This window comes from Clinocottus analis, unplaced genomic scaffold (assembly GCF_023055335.1).
Source record: "Clinocottus analis isolate CAN_PGR_092001 unplaced genomic scaffold, fCliAna1.0.p SCAF_16, whole genome shotgun sequence".
NCBI classification, from domain to species: domain Eukaryota; kingdom Metazoa; phylum Chordata; class Actinopteri; order Perciformes; family Cottidae; genus Clinocottus; species Clinocottus analis.
Window position 1 is genome coordinate 9,288,235 of NW_027175887.1, and position 19,326 is coordinate 9,307,560.

The 19,326-nt window shown below is 41.4% G+C and overlaps 2 protein-coding genes across 6 annotated transcripts in view; both read right to left on the minus strand.

Moving 5' to 3' along the window:
• The window catches only part of cyth1a (cytohesin 1a), a 36,904-nt gene extending 33,849 nt beyond the window's left edge, over window positions 1-3,055 (minus strand). The window contains exon 1 of the mRNA XM_068578106.1: window positions 2,809-3,055. Coding sequence (XP_068434207.1) covers window positions 2,809-2,827 — 19 coding nt within the window. The 5' untranslated portion in view covers window positions 2,828-3,055. The remainder of the gene's footprint in view (window positions 1-2,808) is intronic.
• Window positions 3,056-4,389: 1,334 nt separating this feature from the next.
• usp36 (ubiquitin specific peptidase 36) lies at window positions 4,390-18,840 on the minus strand. Of its 5 annotated transcripts, none has more exons than XM_068578238.1 (20): window positions 18,730-18,840; window positions 15,699-15,964; window positions 15,342-15,563; window positions 14,199-14,309; window positions 12,806-12,908; window positions 12,431-12,498; window positions 11,886-11,956; window positions 11,689-11,771; window positions 11,460-11,571; window positions 11,224-11,364; window positions 10,432-10,532; window positions 10,202-10,340; window positions 9,751-10,113; window positions 9,032-9,256; window positions 8,475-8,599; window positions 7,705-8,382; window positions 7,333-7,562; window positions 6,990-7,178; window positions 6,774-6,889; window positions 4,390-6,653 (listed from the first exon to the last, which is right to left on the minus strand). In XM_068578238.1, the coding sequence occupies exons 2-20, from the start codon at window positions 15,949-15,951 to the stop codon at window positions 6,522-6,524; spliced, it is 3,462 nt and encodes a 1,153-aa protein (XP_068434339.1). In that variant the 5' UTR covers window positions 15,952-15,964; window positions 18,730-18,840; the 3' UTR covers window positions 4,390-6,521. The 5 variants fall into 5 exon arrangements, with proteins under 5 accessions (XP_068434339.1, XP_068434341.1, XP_068434340.1 ...); XM_068578240.1 differs by lacking the exon at window positions 18,730-18,840 and adding an exon at window positions 18,311-18,330; XM_068578239.1 differs by lacking the exon at window positions 18,730-18,840 and adding an exon at window positions 17,652-17,790.
• Between the last annotated feature and the right edge of the window lie 486 nt (window positions 18,841-19,326).

A 19,326-nucleotide genomic window follows, 5' to 3' on the forward strand; every position in this document is an offset into this window, starting at 1 on the left:
AACCTTCAGCTGCTTCGGCAGACAGTCTACTTGAGGTTTCTGGGCGAAACCGCTCATATGTTTGTCTTCAAGAATTCAGGGAGGAAGACAAGTCTCCTGTGTGATGAAAGAGTTTTCACACTTGGATATAAATGCCACAGAGAGCTTGCTGATCTGTGTTGGTGAAACTCCTACATGGCAGCGAAGTGTTAGCATCTCCTCCAGTGACTAACTAGCTGGGTGGGAGCAGAACAAGCACCTATATGCTGGTGCAACCCAGCTGAATGCTCTCTGGAAACAAAGCTTTAGAGGCTAAATATGGATTGAATGCACTAAGTAATATCATCCGATAGCCCATTATTCTCTTCAGCTGTCTCAGGGCTGCAATAGCCTCTCTGTCTGTGCTTCTCTTGATCTACATCTCTTTGGGATTGATGAACATTTAATGATGGAAAACAAAGGGAGGATGTTTTTATCAGCTTTTTTTTTATGACAATGATTATTTTTAGGCTGATATATCTTACATGGAGAAAGAAAAAAGACTGCAAGAAGAACTGCAGCACATCTTTTGATTTTCGCGTCACACTTTCTTTTCTTTTTTTTTACACGGCAATATGATATGTCTGCATAAATCCACTGAGATTTGGCCGCTGCTGCTTTGACAGTTTTTCACAGAGTGCTTTAAACGAGAGAGGAGCTTAGTGTTGGAGTAAACCTGTCCCATCCCATGGATAGAGAGTAACAACGTACAGTAGGAGAAAAAGAAGGGAAAAAATCGACATATAACAGGACAGTAAAAGCAACTATATTACAAACTGAGAGTAGACACCCTCGACCACAGCAACCACACGTACCTGCCGCTCGAGTACTGCGCCTATGAACCGGCACACGTTTCCTTTGTGTGCACAAACTTCATGATGCGGAGAGAGACTGAGCTGCATTGACAGGTGCAGGCAGATGGCAAAATAGCACGAAAGGAAAAACAAAGATAAAACAAAGTCATTTTTGACAAGGTGCAACTCAAAGCCTTTGAAGTGAGTCTTGAAACAGAGCAGCACCCAATGAATCCTAAAACAGCTGGCTTAGGGCTGCAGCATCTACAACGTCACAGGAATAGAGTGCAAAACACAGTATGGCAATCCTGTCATACGTTTTGGTAGGTGACGCTTTTAAAAATACACAGATTATGCTGCAACGCTACAAATGCTTAAGTCTACGTTATCAAAAAAGATGAAGGAAACAGAGCGGTGACAAAATAAAATATTTTTAAAAGTCTGTTTGAGTCGAGTCTTGACAGCCAATGGATTATTTTTATCCTCTCTCCTTTGCGGACCTCAATTATGCCAAACAGTCACGGTGCTCAGGGACAGAAGAGATGATGTGATTTATACTTGCACATTCAAGTCCACAAGCCGCTGATTTGACTAAGGAGGTGTCATGGGCAGTGAGAGTGATATTTGAATGCACTTGAAGCTTCGGCATGTGCCCTCTCTTTTGCCTCACTTTAGCAGATGATTACATAATCGTGGACTGAAAAATATCCTTCCTGGGAGCCAGAGCAAACATGCTGCATGTCAGGAATCACTACTGAACGCTGTCTGATGTATTAAAAACAAACACAATCAGAAGAAAAGCATTATGGATTGGTAAGCAAAGCATTAGTACACGATGCATTCTTTATTTAGATTAGATTTTAACTTTAGATTTTTTTTTTTATCTCTTCTATGTGACTCACAGAGAGCGATGTGGGGATCAGCAACCCTCCCTTATTTTTCGAGAAGAGCATCAGTTTTGCAATGAGGCCATTGCTGGTGGTTCTATTTTGAGATGCATTAAGCTCACAGAAAAACTAAACTGCTAAATAATTGAGATGAAGCCTCTATCATCACCTAAACTGAGCCATCCAACAGCTCATCGTAGCCTGAGATCATCAGAGGGGTGGTCACCCTGTGGATGATGTCACAACTTTGAACTTCCTGTAAAAGCTTTTTGGCTTTATGTTGGGTTTTACAGGAAGGCATTTTGTGAAACTGTGTCATTGAAAGAGCCAATATGTGCCACATGCAAGGATAAATATGTCAGTCGTGTGTCTTTATTACAGGAACTTTTCCATCTTAATTCGACTGTGTAGACATGAGGATGTCTACAGTGTCCTTCGTGCTGTCAAAGCTGCAGTGTGATACTTAATAATGCATCACACATAATATGTCTTTTTTTTTATCCATTTGGCAGCAAGCACTAATGAGTGTACTTGTTCTCAAGACGTCTTATACACCCAACTAGTTCCTTTTCCTGTGAATACTTTAAGTTAATCAACATGAGTATCGAGCACCTTTACAACATGTCATTATAACATGTGCTGAGCAGTCAGCTATGCTGCAATTCTGGTGCAACTGGTGCAATATAAATACATTTTATTCTGTCTGTGTGTATGTATATATATATATATATATATATATATATATATATATATATATATATATATATATATATATATATATATATATATATATATATATATATATATATGATTGCTATTGTGAATTGTTTATTGTTTATTACATTACTTTCTATTTAACTGTCTCTTGTGTGCACTTTACCTGTCTGCTGCTGTAATCCTGCATTCTCCCCACTGATGGACTAATAAAGGAATATCTTATTTGATCGTATTCTAACAGTCCCACCAGACAGTCAGACTGGCAGCAGTAAGAACATCTAGCAGAGCATGAACACTGTAGACAGCAATGCTAAAAAAAAAAAATTTAAACACCCCCACACACACACACACAGGTAGCCTACTGTCTGCGTCGGTCAGGGTTGGAGACGTACCGTGATTCTCCCCCTCCATCCTAGTGGTCCTGATGCTGCTGCAGGCGTCGCAGCCCGGGGAGGTCTCTCTTTCTCCCAATCCTCCCGGTCTCGTTCCCTTTGCCTCTTCTTCTTCTTCTTCGCTCAACTTCCACGTCTCAACTTGCTCGCAGGCTCTCCGGATACTCGAGCTCACTCCAGGAGGTGGTACTTTCTAGTGTGTTGCAGTGTCGCTCGTCCCCAGCTGCCTTTCAAAAAAAAAATGTGTCGATGTTTGTTGGCTGGCTGCTGATACGCATCCGGAGAAGCCGGTGCACATGTTAGCCCCGCCCACCCCAGATGTGATGTCACGCTCCAACTTCCTAGAAACAACTTGGACACGAACACTTCACGTGTTATGCTGTTCATTAGTATTTGCATTAGTGGATGTGAATGTGCTAATATTGTTGCAAATATACCTGAATGTGTCTTTATGATATCCTAAAACGTTGTACAACACTGGTATTTTTATGCATACATATACAATACAAATATATGTATGAGGTTGTACACAACGTCAGTTTTATGCCTAGCCTTTTTGTGTCATTTTTGGGGGGGAAATGTTTTTTTTTTTTAAAGTCCCCTTTAATAATAATGTTGTTTTTTTAAAGCTCAAGAAAGAAACGCTGCTCTTTAGACCTGCAAAAAAACTATTTTCTGGCCACTTGGGGGAAGCAAAAGCAAGCTGTGAACACAACATTTCACCAACTTCTCAGTAAACAAGTTTAACAGCTATGGAGCAACATTTCAGTTAATTTGGAGTTTTGTTTCTGGCCATAGGCGAATTAAAGTCCAATAACCACTCCAATAGCTCCACTTATGTCTCCACCGACAGCTGGGTGAAATATCTGGCTCTTAAGCTGCTAAACGCTCCACTATGTATTGTTCACCAGCTCAGCGCCAACCGTGTCAGTCTGCTGCTGAGCGGATGGTATACAAATGATGGTTCCACAAAAAGCTGCCTGCTGTGTTTGAAAACCCCCATGTGAGCGGTGGATGTGAACCGCGACAGAGTTGTGGGACAGAAAGCGGAGCAACGAGCTGGAACTCACAATAAAGCGCCGTAAAGCCGAAGGAAGCTGCAGATTCTGCTGATGATCCGTAGGTTCATCACTGCAAGTGACCCCTATCACGTTATTATAATTGTTCTAAGAAAAATATTGATTGCAGCTGCTTGAATGTTTCTGCATCTCTTGGCCTCTGGCTAAGCAGTAATGTCACAGGAGGAGTTTGGCCTCAGCTTTCAAATGTATCACCAAATGCAGTGTAACCTCTAGACAGCAGTTAGTTATTTCAAACTTTTTGTGAATCACTTTTTGTTTGTAAATGTGACACAAGTCTGTTGCAGCTCATCTATCTCAAATATGCATGTGTATGATTTACTCCCCTCCCTATAAATCACAGTAACAATGAACACATGTGATTTAGCTGATCATTCTCATAGGATGTTGATACCTACATTGATGCAAAACATCAAATGTCCTCCTTTCGGCAGTGCTAAAAGCTATCATAACAAGATATGAAACCACAAGAAAAACAGCAGGAGAGAGAAAAACACACAGCTCACAAAAGTCACAACTTTATTGCACCTTTATAGTTAACTATAGAGTGGCAAGAGCCACTTTCATTATGAAAGATCTCTTCCCTGGTCAGAAAAGGTGGTGCAAAATTTAGAGCCATCAATGCAAACATGTGAACCGTCCATTCACACTGATAAATGTTCCTCTATGTCAGTTTGAGAGTCGCACTGTCGGATTTCACAGCCCACAAACGCGTTCTATGGAAATTATTTGACTGTCCTCGTCTCTCTTGTACTGTACACACTACAGTTACATAGGGAAGCTCTTACAAACACATTATCTAACACATGTGCAGATTAATTCTCAAGTTAACATCGACCAACCGATCAGAGTATTAGTAGCACATTAAAGATCAGTGTCTTTTCTTCTTTAAATTATATATTTATAACATTAAATCTCATACCTTTTTTTTTTTTTCAATAGCCAATTCAAGGCAACATCTCTAGAATGAAAAGAAATGCATGGGCAAATCTTTACAGCGTTGGAGGGAAACTGGTAGCACAAGATGGACTGTACAGGCTTCTACGCTGGCAAAGCATTTTGTCATAACAGTTAGTTTTTCTACGCATCTGTGCCTCGGATTGGTGCAAGATGTCCACACCTGAAATACTTTTGTATAAAAAAGTTTCTACAGGATGTACAGGATGCAAAATGTTGGTCCCGGGAGAGGGACAACTCTGATATGAAACAGGGGAGTCTGGGATGGGATACAGGATGTCTGGGTTCCTGAGTCTCCGCCCAGTTTCTAGGTGACCAGCGTGAGGATCAGAAAATTGCATAGAGATATAAGATACAAGGGGGAAAGAACTCATTGTCATGTGGCAGTCCCATCAGAACACAGTGTATAAAATGTAACCCCTCTATTTCAGTACATTGGTGAAGAACAGTTTGTGAACGGTCAAATCTCCACACGGAGCTTTTGAACGCTGAACTGATGAGGTGAGCTACATAATTAAATAGCTGCACAGTAGAAAACAACCGCTCCCGTCCGAGTTTCTCCCATCGACCCCGACTCTGCAATGCACATTGCACTAGTTGTCAGAAAACAGTAGCGTCCAGGTACACGGAGATAAACTTGTAGCGTCCAACTTGTTCATCAATGACAACACTTGCACCAATGATACAATTCGGCGAAGCATTCTTTTGTAGTCTAAAATGTATCCACATGAAATCTGAAATGAACTGAATTTGTTAAGCAAAAAGGGTCATAACCAAACGAGAACAAAAATAAAAAATGCGCCTTAGTAATTCCTTTAAAAAAACAAACAATTTAGACATGCATCTTGAGAAAGAAAAGTGGCAATTTTAAAGCTTGATTTTACCAATATGAATGTAAAATGTGGTCCCTAAAACAAGCCACGTGGCACAGACACTGCAGCAAAATAAAAATATAGCGGATAATGGTATAAAATAGGAAGATCAGTAATCTAAAATAACATGTTATAAAGATTCAACCCCTTTTTCCTCCAGGTGTTACGGACCACTTGCTCCGCCTGTCTTGGACCTTCTGGAAGATGCTGCCGCCGCTTCTCCACTTCTCTCTCATAGTTTTTTAGATCTTTGCAATTTAGTGTAGAATAATTTCAGGATACGGTTAAAATGTTTTTTTAAATATCAAATTAACTGAGCCCTTATGTCGGCAGAAGTATGCTCTGAGAGTGTACAGTATCGAATACAAGACAGCCAAGGTATAGCAGATGTACTCTCATCATTAGCCCACCCATTTCATATAAGGTACACTGTATATAAATGTCGTAGCTCAAGATTGATGGGACAATAACCAAGACTCAAATGATGTCAACATATACATATTCATTGGCATGGAGGTGTAGGGGTTTCAGTTAAATATTGCATGCTCGATTTACCTAGTCTCCTATTTGGATTAAAACGGGAACACTGAAGCCTGAAGATAACATTTTATGTTTGTTTCAAATTGAGCTAAAACGGGCCATCTGACTCTCAATGCGCTGCTTTTGAACTCTTATTGTAATCAGAAATTTGGGTCTCAACTTAACACAAGACGGAGAAAAAAAAAAAAAAAAGGTTCAGACATTTGGTATACAGTATTGTTGTCTCCATTTCCAATCAGCACAACCTCAACAGCAAACTGGATTCTCATCGACGGACTCCAAAACCCCTTTTTCCTCCAGGTGTTACGGACCACTTGCTCCGCCTGTCTTGGACCTTCTGGAAGATGCTGCCGCCGCTTCTCCACTTCTCTCTCTTATAGTTTTTAATTTTCTTTACCTGTTAATTTGCACAAAAACAGAAAAGTTGAAGAAGGACATCGACAAGGAGCTTAAAGTTGAGCAGACCGAAGGGAAAAACTGATTTAAGATCACATTATTCGTATATTTTCCTCCTCACCTTTCCCCTGTCAAAGTCTTCATCCCACTCATCGATCACTGTGTCACACCTGGCGTGGCGGACATCCTCAGCTGCATCTCTACTGATAGCAGAGACCTCTCCATCCCAACTAAGAACTAGAGACGACAAAAAAACTATAAAACTGTGTGTAAAAACATTTGTGCGACACATTGTCACAGCATTGCTGTACAGGAGGTCAAATCCACACTGTCTCACCGTTGGCTCCGTAGCCCTTATCCGAGGCGTTTTTGAGCAGCTCCTCCACCACCCCACTTGTCTTTTTCCCGTCAAAGGCTACATGAGGAGCGAGGGTCGGGGCGTCTCCTGAGTCGCATCCATCAGCCGCTGGCACCTGGTGGCGTTTGTAGCCGTCCTTCACTTGGCGGTCCCAAACTACCACTGAGGCTGGATTAAAATAAAAAAATCACAATAGTCACATTAATGAGGCTGTAGTGATGCAGCAGGTTTTGGCAGCTGACTAATCAATGCCTATTATTTTTGCATTGTATGAATGTGTGTGTGTGTGTGTGTGTGTTATTGCCTGTGCACGCTCACATACCTGTGCTTGGTTTACTTATTTCGCAGTTCTCCATGACCTTTATTTTGGAAGGGGGCTCCACTGCTTCAGGCTTGTCGTTCTGCCCGTCTGAGCATCGCCTGCTCTCCTCCCACAGTTTGACATCTTCTTTTAGCCGCCTCTTCTTCCTTTTCTTCATCTTTAATTTCTTTTTTAATGTTACCAAATCCCCCGTATCATTCTGAGCGACTGCGATCTTCATCTCAGGAGTGCTATTGGATAAAAATGTAGTTAATGCACGTATTGCACTCTCGCTGTTACTAAGTTATGCATGTCCTCTTCCAAATTATGAGCTCAAAATTTACTTCTGCCAACAGCCATACATAACTTTAAGAGTTGTACACTTCAACCCACCTCTCTGGTGCAGCGCATGCTGAAGTCGTCAACTGCGTAGCCTCCATCAGTTGCCTTCGCTTTTTCTTTTTTTTTTTCAACTTTACAGAGTCCCCTCCCTGTTTCTTCTGATTCGACTCACACTGCGTTGAGGTTGTGGCAGCTGACTGAGGCTTTTGCTTAGACTGTTCAGGTTCTGGACGGGATGTAAGACTCCATATGCCACTCTGGCACCAATCCTCTTCCTGGTTTGATGTATCCAGGTGAGACAGGACACACTCCTTCTCCTTGACAGTCTCGCCAACTTCCGGCTCCTTCTTTCGCTTTTTCCTTTTCTTCTTCCGCTTCTTCTCGCTGGCCGATTCCACAGGCTCGGCCTGTTTTACGGCAGCTGGGGATGCCACTGGCTCTGCGTCGCCCGCCACTTCAGAATGCCGTCGCTTCTTTTTCTTCTTCTTCTTTTGGTTGACCTTTGGATCTGGAGTACTGTTGAGGTCTGGTTCTTGGACCAAAGAGCATTTGGTGGAAGACTTGGGGCCAGGACTGTGAATCCCATTGGTTTTAGAAGAAAGGCTGGCATTTGGTTTTTGCAGTGTAGGGGGAGGAAGGGACTGTTTCTGAGGGCTGTGCTGTTTGAAGGATCCACTTAAGTGGGCAAAAGGCGATGACTGGACTTTAGATAAATGGAATGGACCAGCTCTGAGAAGAGAACAGAAGAGTTGGATTTACTCTGCCACTTTGCATTTGAGGAAGACCATTGTGTTTATGCATTTCCTACATGATGTTCATACCTGTGAGTGTGGGCAGGTGAGGCAAAAGTGAAGGGGTTAAGTTGATTTTGATGCGTGAGGTCACTGGACAGCTGGCGTGGTGAAGAGGGCAGAGCATCAATGCTGCTCGGTCTCCGTTTGCGAGCCTGCAGTTATCGACATAAATAAAAACTTGGTGGTCTAAAAAAAATAGCCATGAATGTGACAAAAATAAGGAAGAGAATCAAAAAAGGAAGATTTAAAAAAAGGTATGGCAGGAAAAGATGAGGGAGGAAAACAAAAAGGAAAGGGTATGGCAGAGAAGAATTAGAAATGGTTAGAAAAAAAGAACAAACTGAAGGAAAAGAAGACAAACTCTAAACAAGTGCCTCCATGTGGTTGATTTAACAGGAACACTGGAGAAGTTACACACTACATACAGCTGAAGACCTACTCCAAAATGAGTTTACTTGCCTTAATAAAATCTACCTATTGAAACAAGGGTCAAATTTGGGATTGCAGTGAGGCAACAGGAAACCAAGGTATCATGAACTTTCACGAAGACAGGCGGTGCTGCCGTGGATGGGAATGAAGTTCACCTTCTTGGCTGAAAGGGCCAGTTTCTTGGCAGGTGGCGGTGACATGGTGCTGGTGGCTTCAGACGTGATGTTGTTGAGAGCCGGGGTTTTTATTTTCGCCGTCTTCTGCTCCTCTGTGCTCTGAGAGCGCTCCACGCTCTTGGCTGGAGACGCGGTGCCATTAGAGCCTTTCCTTGGGGTGGAGGGAGTCTCTCCTACTGGCGCACTTTTGGTACCCACGGAGTCCTGGCCGAAACAAAGGCAATCGTGCTCTGGTTATCTTCTGAAATCAATGACTAACATTGATTTTGAATTTTCTTAGTATACAATATAATCCGTTTTTGTCAGCGTAGCTGTTTTTTTTTTTACATACTTTATATATATATATATATATATATATATATATATATATATATATATATATATATATATATATATATATATATATATATATATATATATATATTTTTTTTTTACAGTTTAACAATAAATAAATTCTTTCAAAAGTAAGGATGAATAAAATAAATTGACCTTGCTTCTTGCCAAGCATTGTCATAAAGAAAAACAAATGTTTAAGCAAGTAAATAACTTGCAGACACTATGTTTGAAGGTTACAAAGAGACTGTAAATTTGAATAAAATCAATTTTTCCTGACGTTATCAGATGACAAGAAAAACTTCGATGACGCTGCCTTTGAACCAGGATGAGTACGAGTCTGTGCTTTCCAACGCAAATGTTACCTTCGAGTCGCTGGTGTCGGCAGAGGAAGAGTCAGACAAAGACTTAAATGAGGTAGACGCCGACATGCCCCGGCCCTCGCCACCTTGCTTCTTATCTCCCTCCGCCCTGCTAAGCCCGTTGTTGGAAGGGGTCGGCGTGATGCTGCGGGACTGCACCTGGCTCTGGGGAGACGGTTTCTTCAGCTTCTTGAAAGGCTCATCAATAACCGTGGGTCCACCTGGCAGCTTGGGCGGGCCATTGGAGGATGACATCCAGTTGGAAAGTCTGGGCTGTGGCTGAGAGTTCACACCGTTCCTGGAAATGGGCATGCCCAAACCACCGTCCATGGACTGGATCTTACGCAGTTGTGCAGGCTCCAGTTTCTGAAAAGAGGAGTACTGTAATCAGAACTTGCATTAAAAACTGGACGTGCACCTTCAGCCCATGTCTAGTACACGTCTTGTGTAATACCTTGGTGATCTGCGGGGAGGAGAGCGGCCCGTTCAGGTTGGCCCTCTTTATCTGTTCAGACGACACGCTGTTCTTCCCAGGATGCAACATCGCCTGCTTGGTGGTCTGTCCATCTGCATTTTTCTTGCCTTCCGGGATCCTTTAATACACAAAAATAGACTCTGCTTTATTTAATTATAAATCCAGACAACACCTTATTTGATCTCTTGCAGCCGTCCCCAGCGTCTTACCTCAGGTAGAAAAGCACGTAAGCCTGCTGGTTCAAGACCACTTTGATGTTACTGCAGTGCACCATTGAATCATTCATCTGGTACCACTGGCCGTTGCTCGCCTAAGAAGAAACAAAGAAGCCATTCCAAACTTTAAAACGGAGCAGGCTGTGAACTATATTACTAAAATCCTTATTCATTTACACTTATACCATAAAAGTTTACATTTCTTTCAATTGAATTTCCAAGAAATACATTATATTTTGTTGTCTTGATATGGAATAAATGACATACAATGCAATATACCAAAACAGAAATTATTTTGAGCTAGAAGGTAAAAAAGATACAAAGTAATGCTACTGAAGTCATGTAATATATGGAATATTTTCTTCTCGGATAAAGTGTAGTGACAAAACATTACATTTCAATTAACTGACACTTTTATCCAAAGCGACTTTGAATAAGTGCATTCAACCATGACTACAAACATATAAAAAACAAGTTGTTAAGCCACTAGGTTTGGGCTTATTCATTATTTATAACCATTCAACATATACATTGGTTATACTACATCGGTTTTGCATCATTCCTGATTATAATCTACCAGGTTAAATGCAAGAAAATGTTAAGAAACTTATTGGAAAATACATTTATTCTGACGATTACAGAACCTTCTGTGTTTTATTTGTCTATTTTATGCATTTGTGACTTCGTTATTTTTTTTTTTACATTTCTGAACTCACCTCGTCTCGCGGTGTTTTTTGTCAGATGTCGACATGCATATAAAAAAAGATGTGCATCTGCTCTTCTCACCTTGACATAGCAGTAGTAGTGGCCAGCGTGACAGCTGTAGCCAGAGTGCACCAGAACAGCGTAGAGCCCGTACATTACAGGATCGCCCGAGCTCTGAGACATGTAGGGGCGGATGTTCAGAAATTCTGGGTAACCAACATCCTGAAAAAACAAAGAAAAAGACAGAACGATGAGGTCACTGAAGAAACAGACGGCTCTTTTCAAAACCGTTGATGCTGCGAGAGTTCTTTGCTAACCTTTGTTATTTTCCCTCCGCTGAAGTTGGCGAACCTCTTGAGTGAAAGAGTCAGTACGTTGGATGTTCGATGGACCGTGAAGCGCTTGGTCGCTGGCACTTTCTTTTTGCACCTGGCGAGAAAAAAAAAAAGGAAGTCCAATTTTAATTGTATTATTAGACAAAAAAGTATTTTTGATGTCCTGTAGATTGAAACTTTGGCTGCAGTCAGAACAGATAATGGCACTTACTTGGCACACATGTAGGCATTCTCTCCACATAGTACGTCTGGTTTAACAAACAGTTCCAGGGCACGCACAATGTTTGCCGCTTGCTGACAGACAGAAACAGAGATGCATGGTGTTGCTGAGGCCAGTTTACACAATATATATATAGATTATATATTTCCATGGAAATTAAAGTTCTATTGAGATCTTGAGTAACATACTCGAATCTCCAAAGCGATGTCCAGGTAAGGGTCATATGTGTCTGACACACTTTTACAAATAGAGCACTTCACTGAAAGACACAATTAGAAACAAATGTGATTCTAACATTTGTGATCCCTAAAACGTATTTATTTGAATAAAAATTAGAAAAACAAAGCATTGCACTTGTCCTCTAGCAAATGGCATTATTTACACCAGTGTTATCGCACATTTAGTCAGTCTTCACAATATGTTACGTGATCACACGAAATGTATTATTTGATTTGGTAGCAGTAAAGGTACATTCAGAATAACTTCTTAGTAACAGAGACAGCCTACTACTTTGGATCTGCATGTGTGAACGCAGTCATTTCTCTACATCAAGCTGTTTTAGCAATATAAATATAACACTGTCATTAGTCTAGTCTGACAATGAATCAAATATGCAATACCAAAAGCAACAAATGTAGAAATTGTAGAAAAATGTAGAAATTTTTAAAAAAAAAAGAGAGGAAAAGAAATATAGAGGCAATATTTTTCTTTCTGTGGAAAAAAAAGTCAATACCTCTTGACCTGAGGTAGCCTCCAAAGATCTGGTGAACCAGCGTTGTGGCCTGGGTCTGCCTGTCAAGCCTACAGACAGGAAGAGAAGGCAAAAATCATTAAAAACGACATTCAGAAAAACACAGACATCGATCCATTTTCTGCGCTTATGGCAGCAGGCTAAAGCAAGAAAGTCCAGATGTCCGACTTCACTCAACTGTTCGGTGCTCAAATAGCGGTCAGAGCTTTCCTCTGAGCAGCTCCCTTACATTCTCCTGACTGCTTCCCAATGAGCTCTCGCCCCGGGCCTTGGTCCACTAGTGGACCTCAGTAAAAACCAGGCAATTAAAAAATACTCATACTTTTAAAGCTTTTAAGAAATACAATAAAGCCTTACTTAGGGTAGCCATTGAGACAGGTTTTCTGCATTGCATCGATGGTGTACCGCAAAAATTCATGGGCATCCTCTTGGCTCCCAAAGCGAAAATGTCTGGCAATTTCTGTGGGGGACAAGAGTTGACGTTAAAAACGTGTAATTAGCACAATGCTAACACACATTTTTGTTGTGTGTGTGTGTGTGTGTGTGTGTGTGTGTGTGTGTGTGTGTGTGTATGTATGTATATATATATATATATATATTTTTTTTTTTTAATTAGTCATGTTTGACAGCCATTACTGAATTCATTGCATAAAAGGTTATAATCCGAAGCCTTGTGACCATTTGACACTCACGCACCTCAGACACGTAGTTCAATGAACATGACATCATCAGCAGCTTGCAGTCACTTAGTGACTTCATCTCAAAGCCTCACATTAGTACATGAACACATTACTGTAGCTCTGAACCCTTTTCTGCTACTGTTATTTCTTAATGGAAAGATGGGAAAGTGTGAGCTGGTAGAATAATGTGGTCATACCCGCATTCCCAGGATAGCATCTCTGCGCATTTACAACAATGAGTCACCCCTGATTGGGAAAGAGGAATAACACACCATGCTCTAATGGCCAGCGGGCCCCTTCTGGCAGAGACAGCATCTTGATGATATGAACTCCGCTGGCATTTGATTGGGTGGTTGTGGTTATATTTTGTTTGTGAGATCCTGGGGAAATTTCAGGATCAGTTGCAGTCAGATCTTTTGATTTTAGTGCAATGACATTGCGCTCCATTTGTATTTTTTAAAAGGAGGCGTGTTGAGCAAGAGGCAGGTTGTATTTTCATAATATGATATTGTTCTCACTGTGGATGGGACATTTCTAACTGCTTGATGGATGTAAATAGAAAGCATAAACACACACACACAACATCGCTCAGTCCTGGTTACAAGGAAGGGAAACGGTGGACTGTATATTTTTGTGCTAAAGCTGCTCCTCTCAGCCCGCAGTCACAAGGAGACAGAGAGGGCATCGGGGAAGGGTGAAGGGGGGGGAGGGTGCGATAGAAAAAAAAAAAAGAGGCGCAGGAGGTGGAGACATGATTGCAGCAGCCCATAAGGAAGAGGCAGGCTGGTAGGGAGGGAGTGCTCCTGTGAGACTACAGCACAGCACAGCACCTCACCATGTCAAGGTGCAACTCACACTTCATCTCTACTCGCTACATGGTGTTCGTTCACAGCCTGCCTCCTCACCGCTCCACTTTTGCACTGCAGTTACCAGCTGTTGTCACACGGGACACTGTGGCCAGTGTTGCGTCATCATGACTCTGGCAGTATTAAAGTCCAAAATCAGGCGTCTGTGACCCACAAATCGCTCAACTACAATCACACAGGGTTGAAGGAAACGGGTGGCCTTACTTTTCAGGTCTCTGATGAAGGAGACAGGCTTGATGGCATTGCCCGTGTTGGCAAAGGCTTGAATGATATGGTTCTGCATTATACAGATCATACAGAAGCCCGACTGGTGACCTGAAAACACAGACAAATGTATCAGAGACACTCAGAGATCCAGTGTAGGAATGTGTTATTGTGACGGTATTGGGATTCAGAAAAAGATAATTGTTCATAACAAATGCAATGTAGATCACTTTTTTTTGTAAAACTTATGTTCATCAAACACAATGATGAATGATTTTACAGCTGGTAAAATTCAAATATAAATGTTGGATTAAAAAACAAAGTTTTGCAGAATTAAGCTGATTGTATTCAAATAAATATTACTTAAAAGCACAGCTTATTTTACATTTTCAAACAAATATTCAGTATTTTATTAGTCTTTAAAAGTAAAAACAACAAAAAAAAAAGATTGGAAAAAAGGATTTGGGATATCATATATTTTAATCAATTTGAAAGACATTCTTTGCTTTTACTTAAAATCCGAGTGAATAAATAATTTTAAAGTATTTCGGTAAGCAAAATGATACATACAGTTTGTGAATGACTACATAATGGATGTGGAGCCTTTATTGAGTAGCTCATAACGGTTAAGGGCAAAAACGGTGCTGTTTTAAAGGCTTAATCCTCTTAATGCTTTAGTCACCTGTAAAACAACAGTTCCTCAGATAATAAGCCTTGATAAAGTGAAAACATATTTAAGGATATGCAACTGCAGCATGCTTCCACTAGTCTGAGCCAACGTGTAATTTAGGGAATTACTATTTTACAATTTGACCTACAGCCCTAAAACTTTGAGGTCAGCAAGTGTTTGCCTTCTTGGCTTGGTAATGTTGGAGAATCACAGACTGCTGAATGTTTCAGAGCTGAATAAAAGTCTGCATGAAAAAAACTGGCCAACCAAAGCAGTTGTTTTTGTTTTGCTTCTGCAGCTGCTTTGTTTTGCAATCGACATTCAGCCACATGTGTCTGCACAGAAGAGTGACGAGTGAGATTAGAGCAATAGTAACTTTGTGGGTGTGCGTAATGTTAATAAAATATATACAATTGAATGAGTGCAACTGCTCTGATTGCAGCAGCATTAATGGGTATGTTTCAAATACTCACAGGCACGACTGTGCTCCTTTGAGAGTAAGTAGTTGGCGAGTGGCGGGGTGTAAGTGAGACACTGTACTGTGGAGTTGAGGAAGCAGGTGTTCCCGAGGTTGTGGAGACCGGCTCCCACCCTGTACACACGCTCCCATTTAAGGGTGAGCTTGTTTCCTGAAAAGAGCATCTTCTGTGGTGCAGGGATCCCATCGCTCTGACCGCCAACTGTGTTCTCTGAAACTGAAGGAACAGTGCAGTCACTCATGTATCAGGACAATAACACAGAAATATAGCTTTTATGGCTAGCAGGCGAGGACAAAACGGTGAATATGGACAATGTCATAATCTAAAATTGTCTCCAACTTGAGAGCTTACCTTGCCTCTTTATCTGGGCAGGCTCAGTGGCCCTCTGGCTCGTAGCACCCTCATTCCTGGGATTGAGGATGACATACTTGTTCTTAAGGCTGTCCAGTTGATAAGAGAAACCCTTGCTGGCCGGCTCAAACTCTATCTTCTGCAGGAGGACCTTCTTGGCAGAAGAAGCCAACAGTTTGTTGAGGTCACCCTCATCACCCGTCTCCTTTCGACCAGGTTTTAATGCCTCTTTGAGTTTATCCACTATCGGCATTGTTGGAACATCACTGCAGAGAAAGTTGGATTGAGTGTCAGTGTCATGAATAAAGGAAACAATCATAAATCATCCTATTCGGTTCACCAAATACACCTCAAATGACTGTTGTTTTCTACAACATGGTGAGTGTTCTGTGAATCTGTCACCATGATAGTGTTAATAGCCTTTGAGCTGAATTAGAGCAAAAGTTAACCTACAGTTGATCCCCCCCCACCGACCCTCCAAAACATGTTTTAATTTATCTCTCAAATAATCACTTAAGTGCCCAATAACGCCCTCTTAAGGCCACATATCCTGTCGCGACTCCACAAGAGATATAAGGACTGTGTGCATCCGAGGTGCCAACTGGGTCTTGGCAGCTGTCCCCACAGTTATGAAAGACAGCAGGCGCTAGTAACATAAGGGAGCGGCGGGTGAACGAGATGAGAGGACAAGCATTAGAGCACATGAGGCGTAAACAGTTGCTGTTAAAGGCCAGAACAAGTCTTATCATTTACTTTGATTGCATAAATGTTGTCATTGTTATCTTCCACCAATTAGCATGTATGTTCAGTAAAGCTGTGCACCATCAAATGTTGTCACCTGGACTATCAGTGATACGAGAGATTCCAAAAAATGACTCAAGATAACAAAAATAAAAACATTTGCATTAGTTGTCTGCTGTCACTTTAAATACAGGAGTAGCTGAGCGCACCAGAAGGACCGTTTCAGTGGAGATAACAACAACAACAACAACCATCTGCAAGAGTCAGCCCATTGAATGACTTCTGATGCATTACTTTCTACAAAAGGCAGCAGACTGGCAAAATGTGTTCGATGCTGACCGAGGAGTGAGGCGATAAATCATTCAGTCTCCCGTTGTCTCCATGTACTCAGAACGCAGCCGAGATGCCCACAAACACAGTAGACCATCCTCAAAAGGTGAAAGCATTACATCATGAAGATGTTACAGTAGTACGACATGAAAACACCGAAGGCATGGAGCACCATGCTCATCAGAGTCAGCAATGACGTCATGAAGAGGGAAGGATGGCTGAACATGCATTGTATGCACAAGGGCATGCTGACCTTCATGTGCTGCTGATCCAGATAAAACTAAAAACGACACAGCCCACATGGACACAGATAACTGCAGTGATGCAACTGTGAAACCAGGCAGCAATATTTATACATTGACCACGACGCAGGTGTTTGATCAGATTATTATGTCGAGACATTTAGCTATTTCATTCCTATGTAGCACACAGAAACTTTGTAATGTTTATCATCTGGAATCTTACAAATGTTTGTACAACATTTTGACAAGTGATACTACCCATTCACCCTCAGTGTTAGATGGATGTTAGTTGAGGCTACAAGGGCTAATTTCCATGCGTACGGTCTTGTCGAGCACAACTTTCAGATCCCCACACTGACATGCTTATTTACATTGGTTCAGTTGTCAATGTTTTCTTTAACTTACACAAACATCTGATAACATCACAAGCCAAACTTCAGAAAAAAACTGCCATTAGCCTAGAGTTCCGACAAAGAAAATATTACTAAGTGTAAATAGCACATCATTTTAGGACCGATACATAGAAATTGTTGGAATAAAAAGTATTCTTGCAATGTTGTGGTGCATCAACTACAGTAATACAGCAATATTAACAAGTTATCATCATTCTTATACATTTTGGACTTCATTTCAGACCAACCTCTTTTTGAGACAACATCGAGCAATAAGATACCTACTGATCCATGTGGACAGGCGACAAAAAAACAATAGCTCAAATGACTGGTCAGTTACTCGATTAGTTGATCAACTGAAAAACAAATATTGAACCATTTATGCTAACTGATTCACCTTGAAAAGACATTTTTCAAGTAAAAACAAAAACTGGCTATATCGTCAAATCTGTGAGAATGTATCACTTTTCTGTTTTTGAAACATTGTATTATTTTTTTCGCGTGATAATAGACTAAGTCATTTCGAGTTTTCAGAAAAGACGTGTAATTAGAAGACCTAAAATTTGTAGACAATTGTGCAGAGAATTTTTTCTATTTTTTTGGGTGGGGGGAATTATGTAATCAACTCAATTGTGTAGCTGACACAGATGAAGCTGCTGGAGAAGGTAACGTGTGAATGCAAACGACAGCGTGCAAAAAAAGCAAAGCCTATTCGTATCCAAGCTCAAATCACAAAGTACCCAGCCGTGGACGCATTTTATAAAGAACACCTGAAGGCAGCACAGCTATTGCTGTCAGTTCTATATAAAAATAAAAAATCCCTCCATTGTTGTTGCTCGATCAAACAACTAACGGTTCTTCACTGCTCGATGTCAAGTGGTTTACGGTCTTCCTGGGTCGCAGTTACCGTTATGGACTCCAGCAGCAGCCGAAGTCAACTCTTAGGGCCACTCATCGTAGCGCACATGCTAGGCGGCTAACCTCGATCACAGCTAACGGTAAAGTCAACTTGATCGGTCTCAAGTTTGGAGACAAAACACCGGCGTTGCTCACTTTACTGGATATCGGTTTATCGAAGCAACGACGACGCTGCTCGTTGTGTCGTTTGCGGTCTTTTTCACGGCTTTGACACGAGCGGCGAAGACAGCGAATTAGCCACCAAGCTAACTTAACGTGGCGAGAGCCTCAATGTGGGTTAGCGCCTCAGCGTCCGGGTGGCTAGCAAATCTCCCGGCAGCCATATCCTGCCTGTTATTTACACGACCTCGTCTTGTAAATAAATGACAACAGATAATACGGACACCACACATGCGTTTGTACGCTCACCTTTCGTTCAATCGCGTTAAAACGTTGACAGTACAGGGGTCCGCTTCCTCAGCTGTAGCTCTTAGGTCTGGTATTTTCGCCCATGCTGCATTGTCAAAGGGAGGTGACAACAATGATTGACGGCGATGAAAGTCCAATCGCAGAGCAGGTCACGCCTTAGCTGAAGGGTTCAGCCAATCAGCGCTTGAACTGACGCAGCGCTGTCGGGAGAAAACCACAAGCGACTTTCAAGGCAGCGCTGTTTACCATTCATGCTATCGGCGGGATATATATGTTTACAGTTTTTTTAATGTAACAACAAAGAGCGCCCATAAATCCTCAATTGTGGTCTGCTGTTGTGTATGTATTGAGACATTCTCTCACATAAAAATACCTCGTGAATGAAATCGCTTCCTAATTCCCCTATTGATCCTGATTTTACCAACAAATAAAAATATTATGGTTGCAGATTTAATCCATATTTTAGGAAGCTTATGCAGACCTAAATTGATGTATAAATCGTGTATACATAATCTATAATTACTGTTGATAATAATACTATTGGAGTAAACTAACACAGTCAGTCCTCTTACAGTAGCATCAGAGAAAACATCGCGG

Bases quoted from the DNA above. Each gene is read 5' to 3' on its own strand.
- usp36 (XM_068578237.1), bottom strand. The intron at 12,909-14,198 runs GTAAGGCCACCC...TGTCCCCCACAG, and splicing joins CTTCATCAGAGACCTGAAAA to AAATTGCCAGACATTTTCGC. The intron at 8,600-9,031 runs GTGAACTTCATT...CGATAACTGCAG, and splicing joins TGGCCCTTTCAGCCAAGAAG to GCTCGCAAACGGAGACCGAG.